The sequence below is a fragment of the Centruroides sculpturatus genome, unplaced genomic scaffold (assembly GCF_000671375.1).
Source record: "Centruroides sculpturatus isolate CEXI.00-Female unplaced genomic scaffold, Cexi_2.0 scaffold710, whole genome shotgun sequence".
NCBI lineage: Eukaryota > Metazoa > Arthropoda > Arachnida > Scorpiones > Buthidae > Centruroides > Centruroides sculpturatus.
Window position 1 is genome coordinate 48,827 of NW_019385086.1, and position 17,464 is coordinate 66,290.

The window sequence follows — 17,464 nt, forward strand, 5'->3', positions numbered from 1 at the left end:
ATAATATTATCCGTTTCAAATAAAACGAACTACATCATTGGCTCGTTTAGACCCACTTTATAGCCAACAAGCTAATTATTCTATTGTTCTGTGTTAATATTATGAAATTTAGCATATTTATTTATATAGGTGTTCTAAATTTTTACGGAAGTTTACATAAGTATACAGAATATCACATATTATATAATCAGGAGTATATCTTTTTACACAAAATAACAATTAATAATAATGTAAAAAGAATCAATAAATAATAACAATACAGAATAAAATAACAGAATGTAAAATATATAAATTTTATAAGACACAATTACATTTCTGGTTTACGTTTTATAGAACAATTGACACAGATATAAATAAAAAATAAAATAAAATAGAACGTTGTATGCGGTAGTGAGCGCACGTACCTCGTTCTATAATGACGTGTATATATATAAAGGTATTGTATATTTTTGTTTTTAATAGTTTAAACTGGAAAGTTTACGTCACGTGAAGTAAACCCCCACGTGGTTTACAACAGAATTATGACCAGTATACAGTCGGTTCAGATGAAGGTCTGGCATAAGTATTAATATAAAATATACTTATTAAAATATCTTACGAAGCCTTTTTATAACGATTTCAGAAAGGAATTTCAAGCTGGATTGATTATCAGGTTAGATAAAGCGTAACAGCTTCGTACCTAGAGAAAGTAAGTTGGTGTTTCGTACCTATTTATTATTTCGAATTTAAATTGATATAAGCTAAAAAATAAGATAAAAACAATTATAAATTTATTTACTAAATGTATTTTAATATAATAAGTTTAAGAAATAATTAAAAAAATAATTTATTTTTTTTAATTGGTGGTAAAGGAAGAAAGGGTTTCGACCTTGAAAAACCAGTTCTTCTTGTTGGTGTAAATAAAATACTTTCATTGTTTGTCAGTTTTCCTTATGTGTATTTATATCGTTATTTTATGTGTATTTGTATTTTAAGTAGTTAAATTTTTCTTATTCTCTCGATAAAAGTGATTAGATGAAATGACTAAATCCATTCGGAATGAGACTTAATATACGCCTAAATTAGTTTCTTATGCCGATTGAATTTTTATTTTTATTGTGTAATTTAATTAATGAAATTTTAATAATTTAAACTCCAAATAAAAAAAGATAAAATGATGCAAATTACAGTCGACATTCGTGACAACATTGCCTACACGTGCTATTGCCAGAGGCCAAATTATTACACAGGATTTCGGTCTCAGTCCTCGTTTCTGGTTAAGGTATGGCATAAACATTAATGTAAATATGATATAATATAATATAATTCTCAATTTAAGAGGGCATTTAATTAATTTATAGCAATATAGACGTATATACCCCGCTACACGAACCTTAAGGATTAGAAGAAACACCTGAACCGTGTGTTTCTTCTAATCCTTCTCTCTCTATTCCTCTGATTTAATATCCTTTATACTTTAAAAGTAAGTGCCATTATATTTTTATAAGTAGTAAATGTTTAAAAAAATTTAAAATAAAACCTCATCTCCTAATGAATATAAAGATAATTACACAATTGTTTTATCGCCTAACATTTCAACCCATTTCGTAATAATAGGCTTATTACAATGACAAATTTTAAATAAATTTAACAATTTTTTAAAGCTTCAAAGACAAGAATCCTTTTCTAAAATTCTCCTTCTTCAATTTAAAAATTCAAGGACATGCCACCTGTTTTTTTTTAAATAAGAGATGATTGCAAAAGTAGTCTTTCCACTCTAGAGACCACTAACCTGTTAGTGGTCTCTAGAGTGCTTGGGAATTTTACATCAGGGCTTGGGAATTTACATGAAAACGTCTCATAAAATCCATTCGAACAGGTAACAATGAATTATAATTCATTAGATTTATTCTCTCTTTCAGTGTAAGTATCAAATTTAACTTTTTCTATTGATTGCATGCCTTTAAAGTTTAAACAACTGAATTGTTTAAAGTCCACCTTTTATTAGAAATTATTAATGAGAAATTTCTTTTACACAAGATCTTTTGGTTTTAACACGTGTAAAAGACACAACGTGAGCTAACACATTAAATTAATCATAACATAATATAAAATAGAAGATTGCATGATTTATAGATTATTAATCAGGTTTAAAAACATAATATATTCTGTGAATACTATGATACGCTTCTTGTCTAGTCTTCTAAATGATTTGTGAGCATTAAGATTGGCTTTACTTTACCGCTAGACTTATTACACCACCACAGGACATCAAATTAGATTTACAAAAACACTATTTTATTTTTAGAATGCATTTCGGACATGGAATCCCTCATCAGCTTTTTGCTACAAAGAATAATAGGAAATTAACAATTTTTATAAAAAGACCGTGATTGACAGAAATGAACAAAGAATGTGGACTTACATTTGACATGTGGATTCGATGCGTTGAACATTAATTAAAAGACTAAGCACGCGATAAAACAAGATTTTTATTAAAAAACGGTAATGTTGATACAATAACATAATAATAAAGTGAGATTCTGATAAAACAATAAAGTCGTAAAAATATACATTGTTAAAACAAAATGATAAGTAGATTCACAGTAACACGAACACAGTAACAAAACGATTCGAAGGACATTCCAGGGTAACCGTCACCCTCCCCCCACGCCTCCTCTGGTCAAATATACGTACCACGATTCGTGTAATTTTTGACCGGAGTTGTTATTCATGATTTCCTCTTTGTTTTTTATTATTTCTAAGTGTTCGTACAATCTTCTTTTATAAGTATTTTTTCCTTTGTAAGTATCTTTTACAATCTGACAGCCTTCATTATTACAGTGGGCAGCTACAGTCGAGCTATCATTGTTGTGTGCTATGGCAAAGATATGTTCATTGAAACGGACCTTTAATTCCCTACTAGTTTCACCAATGTAAGATTTAGGTGTGCTACAGTCGCATTCAAATTTGTAAACAACGTTTTTTTGGTGTCATATGTTAGTTTTTCTGTTAGGTACGTTTATTTTCTTATGTAAGCTGTTGCGATGTTCGGGTATCGAAATAATATTATACTTAATTAATTTTCTTTTAATTCTTTCAAAGATATTCATAACGTAAGGAATTTAAAAAAAATTTTAAGCAGTGTTGTCAATTGGTTATTTGTGTGTATTAACATATTTATTATTTAGCCAGTTACTGATTATGCGCTTGCTATACCCGTTCATTAAGTACGTTTTTATGATGTCTTCGATCTCATTGAATATATTGGTATCATAGGTGGTACGTTGCATAATTTTATCCAAGTACATGTAAAAAGTATTCTTTTTATATATGTAAAGTGTATGACGCTGTCAATAGTACAGGGTTTTTTATATTTTTTAAAGGTTGTTTTGTCTTTGTGTCTNAAAAAAAAAAAAATTATACTCTGAGAAGACGTCTTTGTCGTTTCGAAACACCAAATAAGTATTGTTTACATTATGTTATTATTAATACAAGTATAAACAAGACATTGATATGTGTATGTGCGTATATATATTTCAAGACTAGAGATACTTCCTCAACACAGCTCTGAAGTTCATTGACACTGGCAGTGAAATTCGTACAAACTATTGAATTTTCAGTGTAAGAGGTCATTTAATTAATTTTTTAACTAAAAAACGTGTCATTATACAACTTAGGCCTATATTACACAACAATTTATAATTATATTCAAGGTATTTATTTTCTTATTTATTTTTTAGTTATTAATTTTATAAGTTATAAAATATAAATTATTAAGATTTTTTCCTTTTAAAATTTTTATATAGTTATATTATAAATTATTTAAAATTAGGAAAATATATCTTGTAAAATAGTAAATAGGAAGTAAAATTTAAGGAAGTATCTGCTTTCTATTATGGATTGGTTGATAAGCAGCAATGAACGATTCATTTCACAGATAAGGAGTTTAACGAAATAAAGCGTAAAAGCTGATTAAAGAAATAACGTATTATATTTTAATTTGATTTTTCTAATCATAAATTATATTAAAATAAATATAATCCCTGTTCAAGGTTCACAAATTCATTCTTATATTTTATACCATAAACTACAACTGGTTTTACGTACATGTGTGTAATTATGTTAGCAGATATATTTCGTAAGAATTAATGTACTCACAAAAAGAAAAATATTGTCTGATTGTTGCATTGTGGATTGTCTCCAAGGTTAAATCTATGCAAGTATTGCTTTAAGTTGCTGCGTTATGTAAGTAGTTAAGTGAGGGTGTAACAAGGGTAAAAGTGGCGAAGAATCGCAGTAGTGTCAACCTTGGGGATGAAAGTGTAGATGAGCCTATCGGTAATGTCACGGTCCCAGCTGTATTGCCAGAGAAGGAAGATTTCTTCTTGACATTATTGTTGATGTACGAGGTAGGAATGTACTGAAAACTTTGCAGCTTGATTAGCAAGACGGTCGGCGGTCTCGTTGCCGAAAACACCCGCATGACCCGGGACCCATTGGAAATCTATTCTAATGTCGTTGTCTAAGTGTCTGAGAATGTGGTGTATGAGGTGGACGAGTTTTAAGCGGCTATCAGACTTCGCAATCCTTTGTAAAGTTACCCTACTGTCAGAATAAATACGATAGTGTAAGTAGTGTCTTTTGTTCTTCCTACGCCTAATGTGAATTAAGCTCATATAAATAGCTAAAGTTTTCGGCTGTGCTATTGAGCAGTGTGTACCGAGACGGAAGCAAGCGTTGTGAAGCCTGGTACTCACATTTAAATCGGATAGTAATATAGAGTATAAATGAAATATATTAGCGTATTATTGTACAAATAAAGCTTTTTAGCTTGCCGACCGCAATAGTTCAAATGCTATCGTCCCACGTGATCTTTAAGACGACATTGATAAACGGTCTTCCTATTGGTCTAATTTTTACCGTGCCGCTTTCCGTCGCGGCAAAAGTTGAAAATTTTCAACTTCGTATTCCGTCGACGTCGACGGCAAAAGTGACGTCATTTTGCCGTTCCGTCGACCGTTTCCGTCGTCCGTCGTCCGTTGCCGCATGTGGGTACCAGGCTTAAGTCTGAATAAACTACAAAAGCGGCACTCACTTCGTCACTCATCTTGGAACCGTCAGTGTAAATCCTAAACATGGACGATCACCTGGATCTTCGAAGTAAATGTCAGGAGCAAGCTGGTGGAAGGGGTGGTAATCGTAAGTCAGGAGGGTATTTTTGTCGATGTTAAATTTTTTGATATCATCGATCAAGATCAAACTGGGGGGGATTTTACCTACTCTAATCCGAGTCGCTATAATCTCGCCAGGATAAGGTGACGAGATTTTCCTGACAAATAATGCGTTTAATTTCTAAGTCGATTGGGGGCCAATCCTGACATTACCAGTTGGTGCGGTCCTATAAGCCTTACAAATGCGGAGAGCTGCAATCCTTTGAACAGATAACAGTTTTTTACGGTTATGGACTTTGGCGGCCACGTGGCCCCAGATTACGGCATGAGGGTTGCAGGAATTGCACCCCTGTAAATAAGCTTAGTAGCGTTACGGCCAAGGCCCAATGTGTTCATAGTAATACAGAAAAAATACACGACTTTTTGAATTCTCGGTGTTTCAAGGTCCTCAGAGTCCAAAAAATGTAATAATCTTGGAAATTACTTTTTGACCGATTNGTAATACAGAAAAAATACACGACTTTTTGAATTCTCGATGTTTCAAGGTCCTCAGAGTCCAAAAAATGTAATAATCTTGGGGATTATTTTTTGACCGATTGCCATACTTTCCCTCTGTTATATAACATGTTATATAACAGGGAAAGTATAAAGAGAAAAATACACTGAGTACTTTTTATATACAGATCTTTTTTTAATACGATTTTTATTTTAAAATTGGCTATTTTTTTTATAACATTTGAACGTGCGAAAAGCCTTGCCCTCGATCTTTCTTGGCAAGGCCAAGAAAAATTAATTGTCACTTGAGATTGCCTAGTGTAGACGTTGGCGTAAATAACAGACAGTTCTATTGAATTGGAGGATTAATTAATTTTCTATTAAGGCTCTCAGCAAAGTCAGTCCATCTGTCAAGAGGAACCTTGGCACCAGTTCCATTAAAATTCTTCAGGAATATTTGGAAAAGTCTCCAGTAAAATAGCGTACGGGGCTTTCGACTCATTAGATACATCATTGTTTTTTAGAGGCATACTATTAATACAATTGTCATATCATTAAAGACACTATCATTAGCATAGACTACTATGTAATAATAGTCGTATTGTCCCCCCTTAAGATTATGGTCGGAAACTTGCGTAATTTTCTCGAAATGTAGATAGAGAATATTCGATCACGCGATTTGTAAGTAAAAATATATATTAAATACATACCATAATGACATGTTTTTCTTATTAATGATGTTCTTATTAATGACGAAACAGGATATTTCTCTTGGTAACTTATAGAACATAAATATTCAAACACGAAAACATGTTTTTTAATTAGACGACCTTAAACCAGCGTATAAATACATTAAAATAAGTACAATTTTCCTTTCAAAATACAGATTTGGACAGGAAAATTGCACATTTAGAAACGAGTCATTTATTTTCTTTTTTATTACTGGTGAATTTTTTAAATCCATTTTCCTCTTTTTCATTTATTGTCTATGAAATTTCTATTTAAAACTATATTATTTTCTTTTTCTAATCAATTTTACGTATGCACGTATACAAGTACGTATGAAAGTATGTTACATGTACAATCTTAACCTTGGTGTTTAATTGCCGTTTCCAGTATATTGCGTCACAATTCTCATAACTTCTGAAATACTTGAACAACACATCCGTCACATTGGATACCGTTGTATACAGTGAAAACGTACTGTTCTACCCTCACGCAATTGTTTATAAACGTAGGTTTTATATAGGTGAAAAAAGTGTTGTTATATCTTGTTTTTATCCTTAGAGCATGGTTGCTAGGTTATCTTTATCAGTTGTGACGTAGTGTTTAAAAAGAGAATAAGTGTCAAGAGCTGAGTTTTTGGTGGTGCGTGTCTAGCCTGTGTCTTAAGGCACAGCACTTCATTAATTTTAAGAATTAACGTATATAAAAAACTTCTGACGAACCAACGATGACAATTACGTATGAGAATTCCGTGTTTTCCTATAGGTTGAAATAGTAATTATACTAGGAAAGTATCGTATAAATAAAATGAACAGTCAAGGTCTCAAGGTCTTGGCATTAAATTGGAAAATATTTTTGGATGTAAGAAGTAATTAAATTATTTCGTTAATTAATAAAGTTATAAATATTTTAATATTAAATTACCAAACAACAGTCAGTAAGGATTGATTTAATATTGAGTTCTCATGAATATTATTAAATTACAGATTAGTCTACGATGGAGTATGATTACATCAATAGATTTATATCGTCAAATTATAGGAAATTAGGATGGTACATAGGAAAGCACCCCTTACTCTTTATTTTCGTTCCTTTAATCGTCGTTGGGATACTCTCGACAGGATTTAGTAAACTGAACTTTACAAAAGATGCCGAATATCTGTATTGTCCCGTTAATGGAAGAGCTAGAGATGAAAGGAGAGTGGCAGAGACTTTGTTTCCTGTTGACGAAAGCGACTTTGATATCACTAGAATGATGCGATTTGGTAGGTTGGGTCTATTATTAATGGAAGCTAAAGATGGAGGATCAATGCTAAGAGAATATATCATCGACGAAATTAAGAATGTTAACAAAATAATTGAAAATATTAGCGTAACTTACCAGAATCAAACGATAAGATATAAGGACTTGTGTTTGAGAACTTATAGTGGAAAATGTCTTGACAATTTGATTACGTTATTGTCCGGGAAAACTGAGGCAATAAAAAGAAAAAAATATCCTATCAAGTAAGTGATGCATTTGTTTTGTTATACGCGTAACAATACTTATATATTATAATAACATTTAATAAATTCTGTACTGTACATCGAAACTATGTTATTAAGATACATTTAATATGGCCTTTTGACTATTGTGAATACACAACTTCTTCCAATTACTCCATAAGTTCGATAATCTACTCTAGTCTAAAATATTATTATTACTAATAATGATACATAAAGCAATATCAAGTATAACCATTCACTTCTATTATGTGATAACTGCTTAGTCTTGCTGTAATGTGTTTTGCATTTCTCTATATTTATTATTAGAAATACAATAGAATTTTTTTATAGAATAAATTAGCTTATATATTAAAAGACCAGAAAGAAAATAATAAATAATAGTAGCGGTACGGTTAAAAAGAACTTAATAACTTCAGTTTACATATGAAATATTTACTTAAAAATATACTTAATCTCTATTTTAAAGTAATGGACATACTGTAAATAAATTATTATTTACGATTAATTGTAAGTTTATATTAAAAACTTAACCTATGGAATTTTATTTTCAAAGACTGCAGGAATTTATGTTATAAAAAATTATATAATATTTTCATTATCAGTTGTATATAAAAAAAAGAGGAAGTCTTTCATAATCGGAAGGTCATGACCTATTTTACTTAAAGCTAGTGATATAGCTTACAGCTTACGTAAGTGTATATATTCAGCACAAACTCATAAAAGAATGCACATAAATTATATTTAGATAGATGTGTTTATTAAAAAAAGAATAGAAAAGATACTTTCATAACAGAAACTTTACGGCAATAGAATTAAGATTATACTATTTTATAGCTTGTCACATTACAATAAAAGTCTTCATTTCTTGAATAATAACGTAATAGCTAAGAATAGATTTTAGCTAACAAAGAAATGAGTATAAATGTCAAGTAGTGTAAGTCATTGTTTATTTTTAAAGCCATTGGTTTTACTTAGATAATTCGAAGTATCATAATAACACATCTGGTGAACTATATTTGTACTTTTTTACTATTACAATATGGCTTTCAGTAACTTACAGTAAACACCTGTTGAAAACTCTCCAAAAAATGTCTCTTTTAGAAATCTGTAGGAGTAAATAAGCTGTAACACCATAAAGTTTTTACAATTTCTCCTTTAGTGTCCTGCTTTTCGACAAGGCGTGCTCACCACCGTCAAAGCTCTACATCAGGAAACTTACGATATTTTCGAATTCACAAAACGCATCGTAGTGTTTATAACAAAATAAAAGAAATCGGTGACGAAAGTATGTCTTGTGACGTCTCTAGTAATGGCTTTCGGTTTAATTCAGCCAATCGGAAAGCGTATTTGTCACCTGCTTTCAAAATTTTGTAGCTTCTCACGTGTTTGCAATGCCTGAGGAAAAAAATAACAGAATTTTATTTTGTTAGAATTAAAATGATTTACAAGTATAGCATCATCTTTCCCAGTGTATCGACTTACGAGTTATTACGTATCGTAATATTTACGAGACTTTTTACAGTATCACAACTAACGATGTTCTTCTCGTATTTGGCAATTTACAAGCAATTTTGTCATAACTTACAATACGACCTGTCCCAACTTCTTTGACACTTATTGCAACATCTTTTTATGCAAGTCCTGTATCTGGAACGTTTACTATTATAGTATGTCAGTAAGGAACGTTCTAAAAAGCCATCTCCTGCTGACTGACTTATAATGAAGGGGAATGACATCAGCATATTAGGTGTCATCATTCATCTGTAACGCCGTGTACGTAACTTCTTGAAAATCGTCCTTAACGCGTTGGGAAAAAACGCCGCAACATTCAGGTGTTTAGTTGTTAAAGATATTACACACTACTTATTTTTGCTCAATAAGTGATTATCTGGGCATAATATAGGTCTATATCCATGAATATAGTTAAAGACTGTAACATCTGCAGAAGACAACTGGTGATGTTTTTGTAATAATAAAACTTATTACAACTTCTTAAACCCAACAGCCGGATGGCCGAGCAGTTTAGGTGGCAGCCTGCCACCCTGGGGAACCCGAGATCAAATTCGGTCGGGTCAAGAAATCCCCAGGAATTTTTCGGAGGGTGGTTCGTCCGGATATGTCGGGCCCCATCCCTTACCACCCGGCTGCCCATTGTGGTCCTAGCCGAACTCATAATTGGCTCGCTAAAATGAGACCCTCTTAGTGCCCATAGGGTGGAAAGTTAAAAAAAAAAACTGTCTTAAACCAATAATAAATATCGAATTCGTTGTTTTTATCATAATCTCTAGTCTATCTATCTATCTATATACTAGTATATAAAGCGAGAACGTTTGTTTGTTTGTTAGGGGTAATTTCAGAATCTACTGAACCGATTTAAAAAAGTTTTTTCCTATTAGAAAGCTTATTATTTTCAAAAGAACATAGGCTATATACTATTTTCATATTTAAATATAAAAATGCACGAGATAGATATTTTTACCATGCTATTTCTCTACACTCTTGGAGCAAGGTCTATAAACACAAGGCCTGAACACGATACTGTTATGCATCTCGGCAGTCGCCATGTTGGGTCCTGTGAGGTTGTGTGTACGGTGTTTCTAGTACGAATTTGGTTATTTTGTTTTTTTTTCATCTCAATTAGTTGTGTGGGTAGCCGTTTGGATAGGCAACAGTTTGATGAGAACTGCCCACTGGTTAGTGGATGGCTTGGATAATGTTTTTCTATCCCGTAAAGTCGGGATTCTTTTGTCAGGTCGAGTGGAGGAGGTGAGAGAGGTCGTCGGTAAGACATTGGCGATACTCGAATTAAAGACACCAATTAACAACAAAAGAAGGATTTATTTAGACGATAACATAACTAACATAAATACATTGAGCTTATCTCGAGCGGACACGCGGAAGTGGAGGGAAACGCGCGAGAGAGAGTTTACATTAATGGGTATCATACATCTACGATTTGGGATCGGAGCGTCGGACGTTTGCTAATCGGATCGGACAAGTTGTCTTGAGGAACGGACGGCGGCGATGAGGATCTGCACGGGTTTTCGGCGATCACGAGCGGTGATGACGGACCGTGTTCACGGACGGCGACGACGGACCCCCTTTTTCTCGTCGTCGCCCCTCTTTTATCCCTTTCGTCACGTTACTGGGTTTCGCCAATCGCCGATTTTTAGGATAAGTTCCTCATGAATCATTTTTCGGGTTCCTGAGAGATAGGAAACGGCTCCATGGTAAGGAAATGTGTATATTCTTTTTCGTAAAATTTCGAAAAATGAAGTTTTTCTTTGTTTAACTTTAATAAAGATATTTAATTTAATTTGAGCTTCTTTATTTAATTTTATTTTTTTCGGTCCGACCCTCACAGTTGAATTTCTTGTTATCTATTATTTTTTTTATGGTTTTGTATTCAGTCAGAGGTATAAGATTGTTTTGTTTTCCTGGTGACAGATCCAGGAGAGTGGTTATATAAGAGTTAATATAAGTAATTGTTTATTAATGATTATATACAGAGGAGCAGGATTTATTAAAATTGAATAATAATAAATTTTCCTGGTAAATAATTGAAGAAATGCTGCCTTAGAGGTTTTTTGTTTCAAGGTGACATTTTATTGTTTGATAATGTGATCAACTTTCTTAATGTACATTAAGAAAAAACATTCTCTGCTTACATTTTAGAAACTTTTTTTTAACAAATGTTTTTAGGACATTAAACATTGCTTTTTTCAGATTAAAAAAATATACATATACTGTATTTATCACAGGAACCACACAATATTATCATAAGAAATATTCACTAATCAATTATTTTTCAAAAAAACATCTTATTTATATTAATTACATTATTACTAATATTTTTTTTATTCATTATTGTAAAGATTTCTGCTGTGTGAGATTTGTAATATAATAATAAATGTTTTAATAAATAATGATTACTTGCTTAGAAGACTACAGAAAATTATTTTCCTCTTCTAGTTGATGTTTTCCTTTATCAGGAACAACAGCCATACAAGATATATTCTTTGTATAACAGCTTGAATATATTCAATAAGAAAAATTCAACTGAAATTTAGTGCATATTTTATAATTATTATTGTTTAAATTAGATTTCTGCTGTGTGAGATTTGTAATATAATAATAAATGTTTTAATAAATAATGATTACTTGCTTAGAAGACTACAAAAATTATTTTTCTCTTCTAGTTGATGTTTCCCTTTAGCAGTAACGGCAGCCATACAAGATCGCATGAATTTAAATTCAATAAGAAAACTTCAACTGAAATTTAGTGCATATTTTATAACTATTATTGCTTTTATAACTTCATATTTTGATACAAATAATGCTATTTGCTGCATAAACTGTACTTTAGTCTGAACATGTTGCATTTTCTGGAGTAACAGTTTTAGTGAAATTGAAAAATACAGTATCATGTTACTAATACAGATTTCTTTTAGATACGAGTAGAAAACTAAATATATTCCTTATTTTAACAAATATCTCCAAATTTCTTCTCTAATTTTACATTTCAAAACTAAATAAATTTATCCTCATACTGTATTATACGAACCAATGACATAAGTTTTTATTTTGAAAACTATTTAGTTAAAGCTTTTAATTATTGGTCAGAGTAACCTCTAAATGAAAAGCTACTCCATTTGAAATTATAAAAAGAATTCCGTGGCTCGAATTCGAAGAAACGTGCAGTTTACTNAAGGTAACATTCCAATAGACAATATGCAAAGCTTTTTTTCAGTTTACAGCAGTATTTATTACACAAAATTTAAGTAAAGCTTAACATGCCGATCTTGCCCCGGTCTCCCCTATATTTAATAAGAAATATTCAACTGAAATATAGTGCATATTTTATAATTATTTTTGCTTTTATAACTTCATATTTTGATATTTTGATACGAATAATGCTATTTGCTGCATAAACTGTATTTTAGTGATCTTAAAACTAAGGACCCAATATGACGGCTCCTTTAGGAACATTGGTGTCCTGACCTTGTGTTTATAGACCTTGTTACGAGGTCAATTCGCTTTGCCACATGGCGGCTTTTTTAAACTTATTATTTATTCAGTTTCGGTTTTGATTCGTGCAGTTCGGTTAATTACGTATATGCTTTGTTTATATTGTCTTGGTCGTTCGTTTCTTATAATAATACTCTTATTATCAGATACAACTATAAAGAGCGAATTTACTTCCCTTATATGAAACTAGACTTTTGTACCTAGGCCTATAGTATTTTTATGTGTTATTTGTTTTAATAGCCTATTAATCCTACCATACCATTACTTAAAAATAAGGATTATTCTTATGTTTCTATACTAATCTATAAAGCGAGAACGTTTGTTTGTTCGTTGGAGGTAATTTCAGAATATACTGAACCGATTTCTAAAATTCTTTCACCATTGGAAAGCATTTTCTTTCTGAGGTACTGTACATAAACTACCTGAAAACTCGGATTACTCACTCCTTCCTGATGATTTTTTCTCCCCTACAAACTCCAAAACATTCAGACCTATCTGGACCAAATTCCGTAAAGTTACTCTCTACAATCCTCCAAAAAACGCTATCTTGAAACTAGTATCATCACTCCTTCCCCTAATTTCATCTCTCACAAATTGCTAAACCCTTTGGCTAATTTGCACCAAATTTTGCATAATTACTTTCTGCCAACTCCAGGGAAACATACGGTATCTTATAAAGACGTTCTCTCCCTGAGCATTCTTTGCTATTATTTATAATTGTCACTTCTTTAACTCTAATTTTTCCGAATTCATGCAAATAGAAAAAGAAAATTAATAATTCGTATGATGTAGGAATGCTATGATCCCGCTCTTTTACTTATATGCGTCCAGCAGTCACAGTGACAACACCAAGGCAAAAGGCAATTTCCTGCTATGTACACTGAAGCGTGTCCTGTCTCACAGTGGTGATGGCTGCGATCATGTGCCCCCGAAGATTCTGAAGATCTCTGACCGTAGTTTCATAAACCATATATTTCATGTAACCTTACAGAAAGAAATCAAAAAGGATCAGATGGGAAGATCTTGATTGCCACGGTATCGAACATACCTGACCATGATCCGCGCTTTCTCTTGTGACGAAGCCATGACTGAGCAATAATGATCACGATTCGTTTAACGCGCAGTCTTGCAGTATGATAAACATTTCTAATAAAACTTGATGAGTTTTCCCATTAGATGTCAGTTATTGTGAAATATATAAAATCATCTACTGGCATTAGATGCCAGTAGATGGTTTTATATATCTTAAACCATCTACTTTTTATGGCGATTGAAAATCGGGTACTTTCGAGCCGAATGTACATTAAATGTGAAAAGAAAGTTCACACTTCAATATTTAGAAATTCTTTCAAGAAATATAACTTAATTATTTTTAAAAAATATATATTTTTCNACTTGTGTTATAAGCAGGGCTGTGGAATCAGCAGACCAAAACCCAATTCCAAATCAGAATTTTAGAAAGTCTGACTCAAAAAAAATTTAGAATTTAATTCAGAATATCTAAAAATATAGTCTCATTCTTTCACTTAATATAATAATTATTCTTTTCTTTCCCAAAGATTTCCATTTGAAGTAAAAGAAGCATCAAACATTCCAATCTTCTCTATTATGAATTTTGGGGGAGTGACTATGGATGAGGATTATTATATTGAAGATATTAAAGCTATCCGGTTGTTGTACGCATTGAAATATAATTCAGAAACATCAAACAAACTAGCAGTAAAATGGGAAGAAAAATTCTTAGAGACAGTTTCTCGTTTAAATTCTCAATATTTAAATTTCTACAAATTTGTAGGAAATACTTTTGATTGGGAATTTCATAAAGTCACGAAACTCGTCATGCCGTATATTTTAATGGCTGCACCATTAATGGCAACATTTGCTATAATTGCTTCTATGACCAAGGATTGTGTAACTAGCAAACCTTTCATAGGTATCGCTGGATGCATTTGTCCTGTTCTTGGTGGATTGGCTGGATTCGGTTTCCTTTTTCTGTGTGGAGCTGAATATATAGATTTAAATATATCTGTGATATTTCTTCTGATAGGTAAGATTTAAATATATAATAGCATATTTATGAAAAATCACTGGAAATTATTAAATTGTATTCATTTCCAGGTGTTGGTCTAGACGATTCCTTTGTACTTCTTGCTGCTTGGAGGCGTACGAATATCAACGATAGTGTAAAAAGAAGGATGAGTGATACGTATTCAGAAGCTGCAGTATCGATTACAATTACTTCATTGACAAATTTCTTATCTTTCTGTATTGGAATGACTACTCCTTACAGAGTAATTCGGATCTATTCCCTGTATGCAAGCTTATCTGTTATTTTTGCATATTTACTGGAAGTTACGTTATTTGGAGGAATGATGGCACTCAGTGGCATTAGAGAAAAGAAAATGTTGCATTCATTTTTATATATAAACGTTAATTTTGAGAAGATTTACAGTAAGTATAATGACTATTGATAGACAATTGTATAATGTAATATTCCTAATCAGTATTTCTTCTTTCAGAAAACAAATTATATCAATTAATTAGAGTTGGATTGGCCAATAAGAATCCAATACTCAGCAATAATGATATATTTATAAAGATATACAGAGATACTATTGGTGAAATTTTAACAAAATCAAGTGTAAAAGTCCTTGTAATAGTTCTTTTTGTGGTTTACATATTTGGAGGAATCTTCTGCTTAAGATATCTCAAAGAAGGTTTTGATTACGTGAAAGGTTTTCCTTACAGCTCTTACGCTGTAAATTTTACAAGAAAGCATTATGAATATTTTGTACAGTATCCTCACGGCATACAAATAATCATAAACCAAACTTTAGATTATTCTGATCCTGGAGTGCAGAGGGATGTTACTGAAATAGTTAATAAATTCGCCGCAGATCCTTACATGGGAGGAATTAATATGGTCGATTCTTGGTTAAAATATTACATCCTTTCTTTAAATGATTCAAAGTTGTGGCTATCGTATCGAGGATATGACATGACAAATTCTGAAGATTTCATTGATGGACTTCGTAATATTTTTCTAAAGTTTCCCTCCTCCCATAGATACAAGAAAGATATAATTTTCAATGAAAATTACACTCAGATAGTAGCATCTAGATTTTTAGTTGTCAGCAAAGACATTATAGATGCTAGCGTGGAGAAAGAGATGCTCATTAGATTGTGGAATATTGCTGATTCTTGTAAGTATCCAGTTTACGTTCACAACTATTGGTTTACTATACTAAACCAGCATGTTAATATTAGAGAAACTACCATACAAACATTATGCATTGCAGCAGCCTTGATAACAGTGATGTTTTTTGCATTCATACCTCATATTGTATGTGCTATTTGTGTCGCAATAACAATAATATCGATACAGGTCGGTGTTATTGGTTACATGTCACTTTGGAATGTTAGTTTGGACACAGTCTCTATGCTGATACTCATCATGTCAACCGGATTATCGGTGGATTATGCTGCTCATATTTCTTATGCATTTCTCACTGCAAAGACGAAAGATTCGAATGAGAAAATAAAAATAGCTCTGGAATGTGCAGGACATCCAATTTTTCAAGGATGTCTTTCGACTGTTCTTGGTGTAGTTGTCCTTGGCTTTGGACCTTCGTATGCCTTTGTTACATTATTTAAAATTATTTCACTTGCCATGTTCTTTTCGTTACTTCATGGTTTATTTGTTCTTCCAGTATTTTTGAACGTATGGGAGAATTTTAGTACTTTCATATTTAATAAAAAATCTAAAAACAATAATGTAAAAAGTGAAATCGAAAGTAAAGAAGTGAGAAATTTGATAACGAATAAATGTGAAATCGATAAAAATAGAAATAAAATGTTACGAATTTCGGAAACGTAGCAGTAGTCCAGAATCTTTTATATGGAAAATGAAAAATTATCAAATTTGCATCGTTTTTCTTACTATATTATTATTTATTGTATAAAAGACTGCGCAATTTCTTCATTATAACATATGTGTTCAACAATGTACCCTATCTTCAACAATGTACCCTGTATACTAGGTATCCGAGTAATTGCTGTACAGTGGAAAAGGTTTAATAAAAGTGAAGTTTTACGTATGATGTTGCAGTTTCTCCGACAGAAAAATGCCGGAGAAACTCGTACCACAAAGGCACCAGAATCCGGTTGTGGTGAGGTCGGAAACCTAGCAGGCCAGATTACAATGGAGATTATGCGATCAGTATGTAAGTCTTCCAAACACTACAGTATCTGTGAGCAAGCAGAAATGCTGCGAAGTGGAAATAAGGAACATACAATTTACAGGTCTCGTATGTACTGCCGTACGTATAACTTTAATGTCATTACAAATTTCTCATAGTACAGTGACTTTTCGGATACCCTGTATTTACGTCTTTATGAAGTAATTCAATACATTACGAAAGTGTATATGTAAATCTAATTTACTAAAGTTTATATTAAATTCTAAAGAAAATATAGAATGTGAAAAATAAAGTATCAATACGTTAACATATAATTTATCCTGTTTATTTTTAACCATTTGAGTATATCTAAATATA

The 17,464-nt window shown here is 31.8% G+C and overlaps 1 protein-coding gene across 9 annotated transcripts; it reads left to right on the forward strand.

Annotated features, from left to right (window-relative positions):
- The first annotated feature begins 465 nt into the window (after window positions 1-465).
- LOC111634487 (patched domain-containing protein 3-like) lies at window positions 466-16,814 on the forward strand. Of its 9 annotated transcripts, XM_023379271.1 has the most exons (6): window positions 466-551; window positions 623-688; window positions 7,361-7,880; window positions 14,468-14,955; window positions 15,027-15,359; window positions 15,428-16,814. In XM_023379271.1, exons 3-6 carry the CDS (start codon window positions 7,372-7,374, stop codon window positions 16,783-16,785), a joined length of 2,688 nt encoding a protein of 895 aa, XP_023235039.1. In that variant the 5' UTR covers window positions 466-551; window positions 623-688; window positions 7,361-7,371; the 3' UTR covers window positions 16,786-16,814. The 9 variants fall into 9 exon arrangements, with proteins under 9 accessions (XP_023235039.1, XP_023235036.1, XP_023235044.1 ...); XM_023379268.1 differs by having other exon boundaries at window positions 520-688; XM_023379276.1 differs by lacking the exons at window positions 466-551; window positions 623-688 and adding an exon at window positions 1,236-1,261.
- The last annotated feature ends 650 nt before the right edge of the window (window positions 16,815-17,464 follow it).

Bases quoted from the DNA above. Each gene is read 5' to 3' on its own strand.
- LOC111634487 (XM_023379271.1), top strand. From the start codon at position 7,372: ATGGAGTATGATTACATCAATAGATTTATATCGTCAAATTATAGGAAA. The intron at 14,956-15,026 runs GTAAGATTTAAA...ATTCATTTCCAG, and splicing joins TGTGATATTTCTTCTGATAG to GTGTTGGTCTAGACGATTCC. The intron at 15,360-15,427 runs GTAAGTATAATG...TTCTTCTTTCAG, and splicing joins TAATTTTGAGAAGATTTACA to AAAACAAATTATATCAATTA.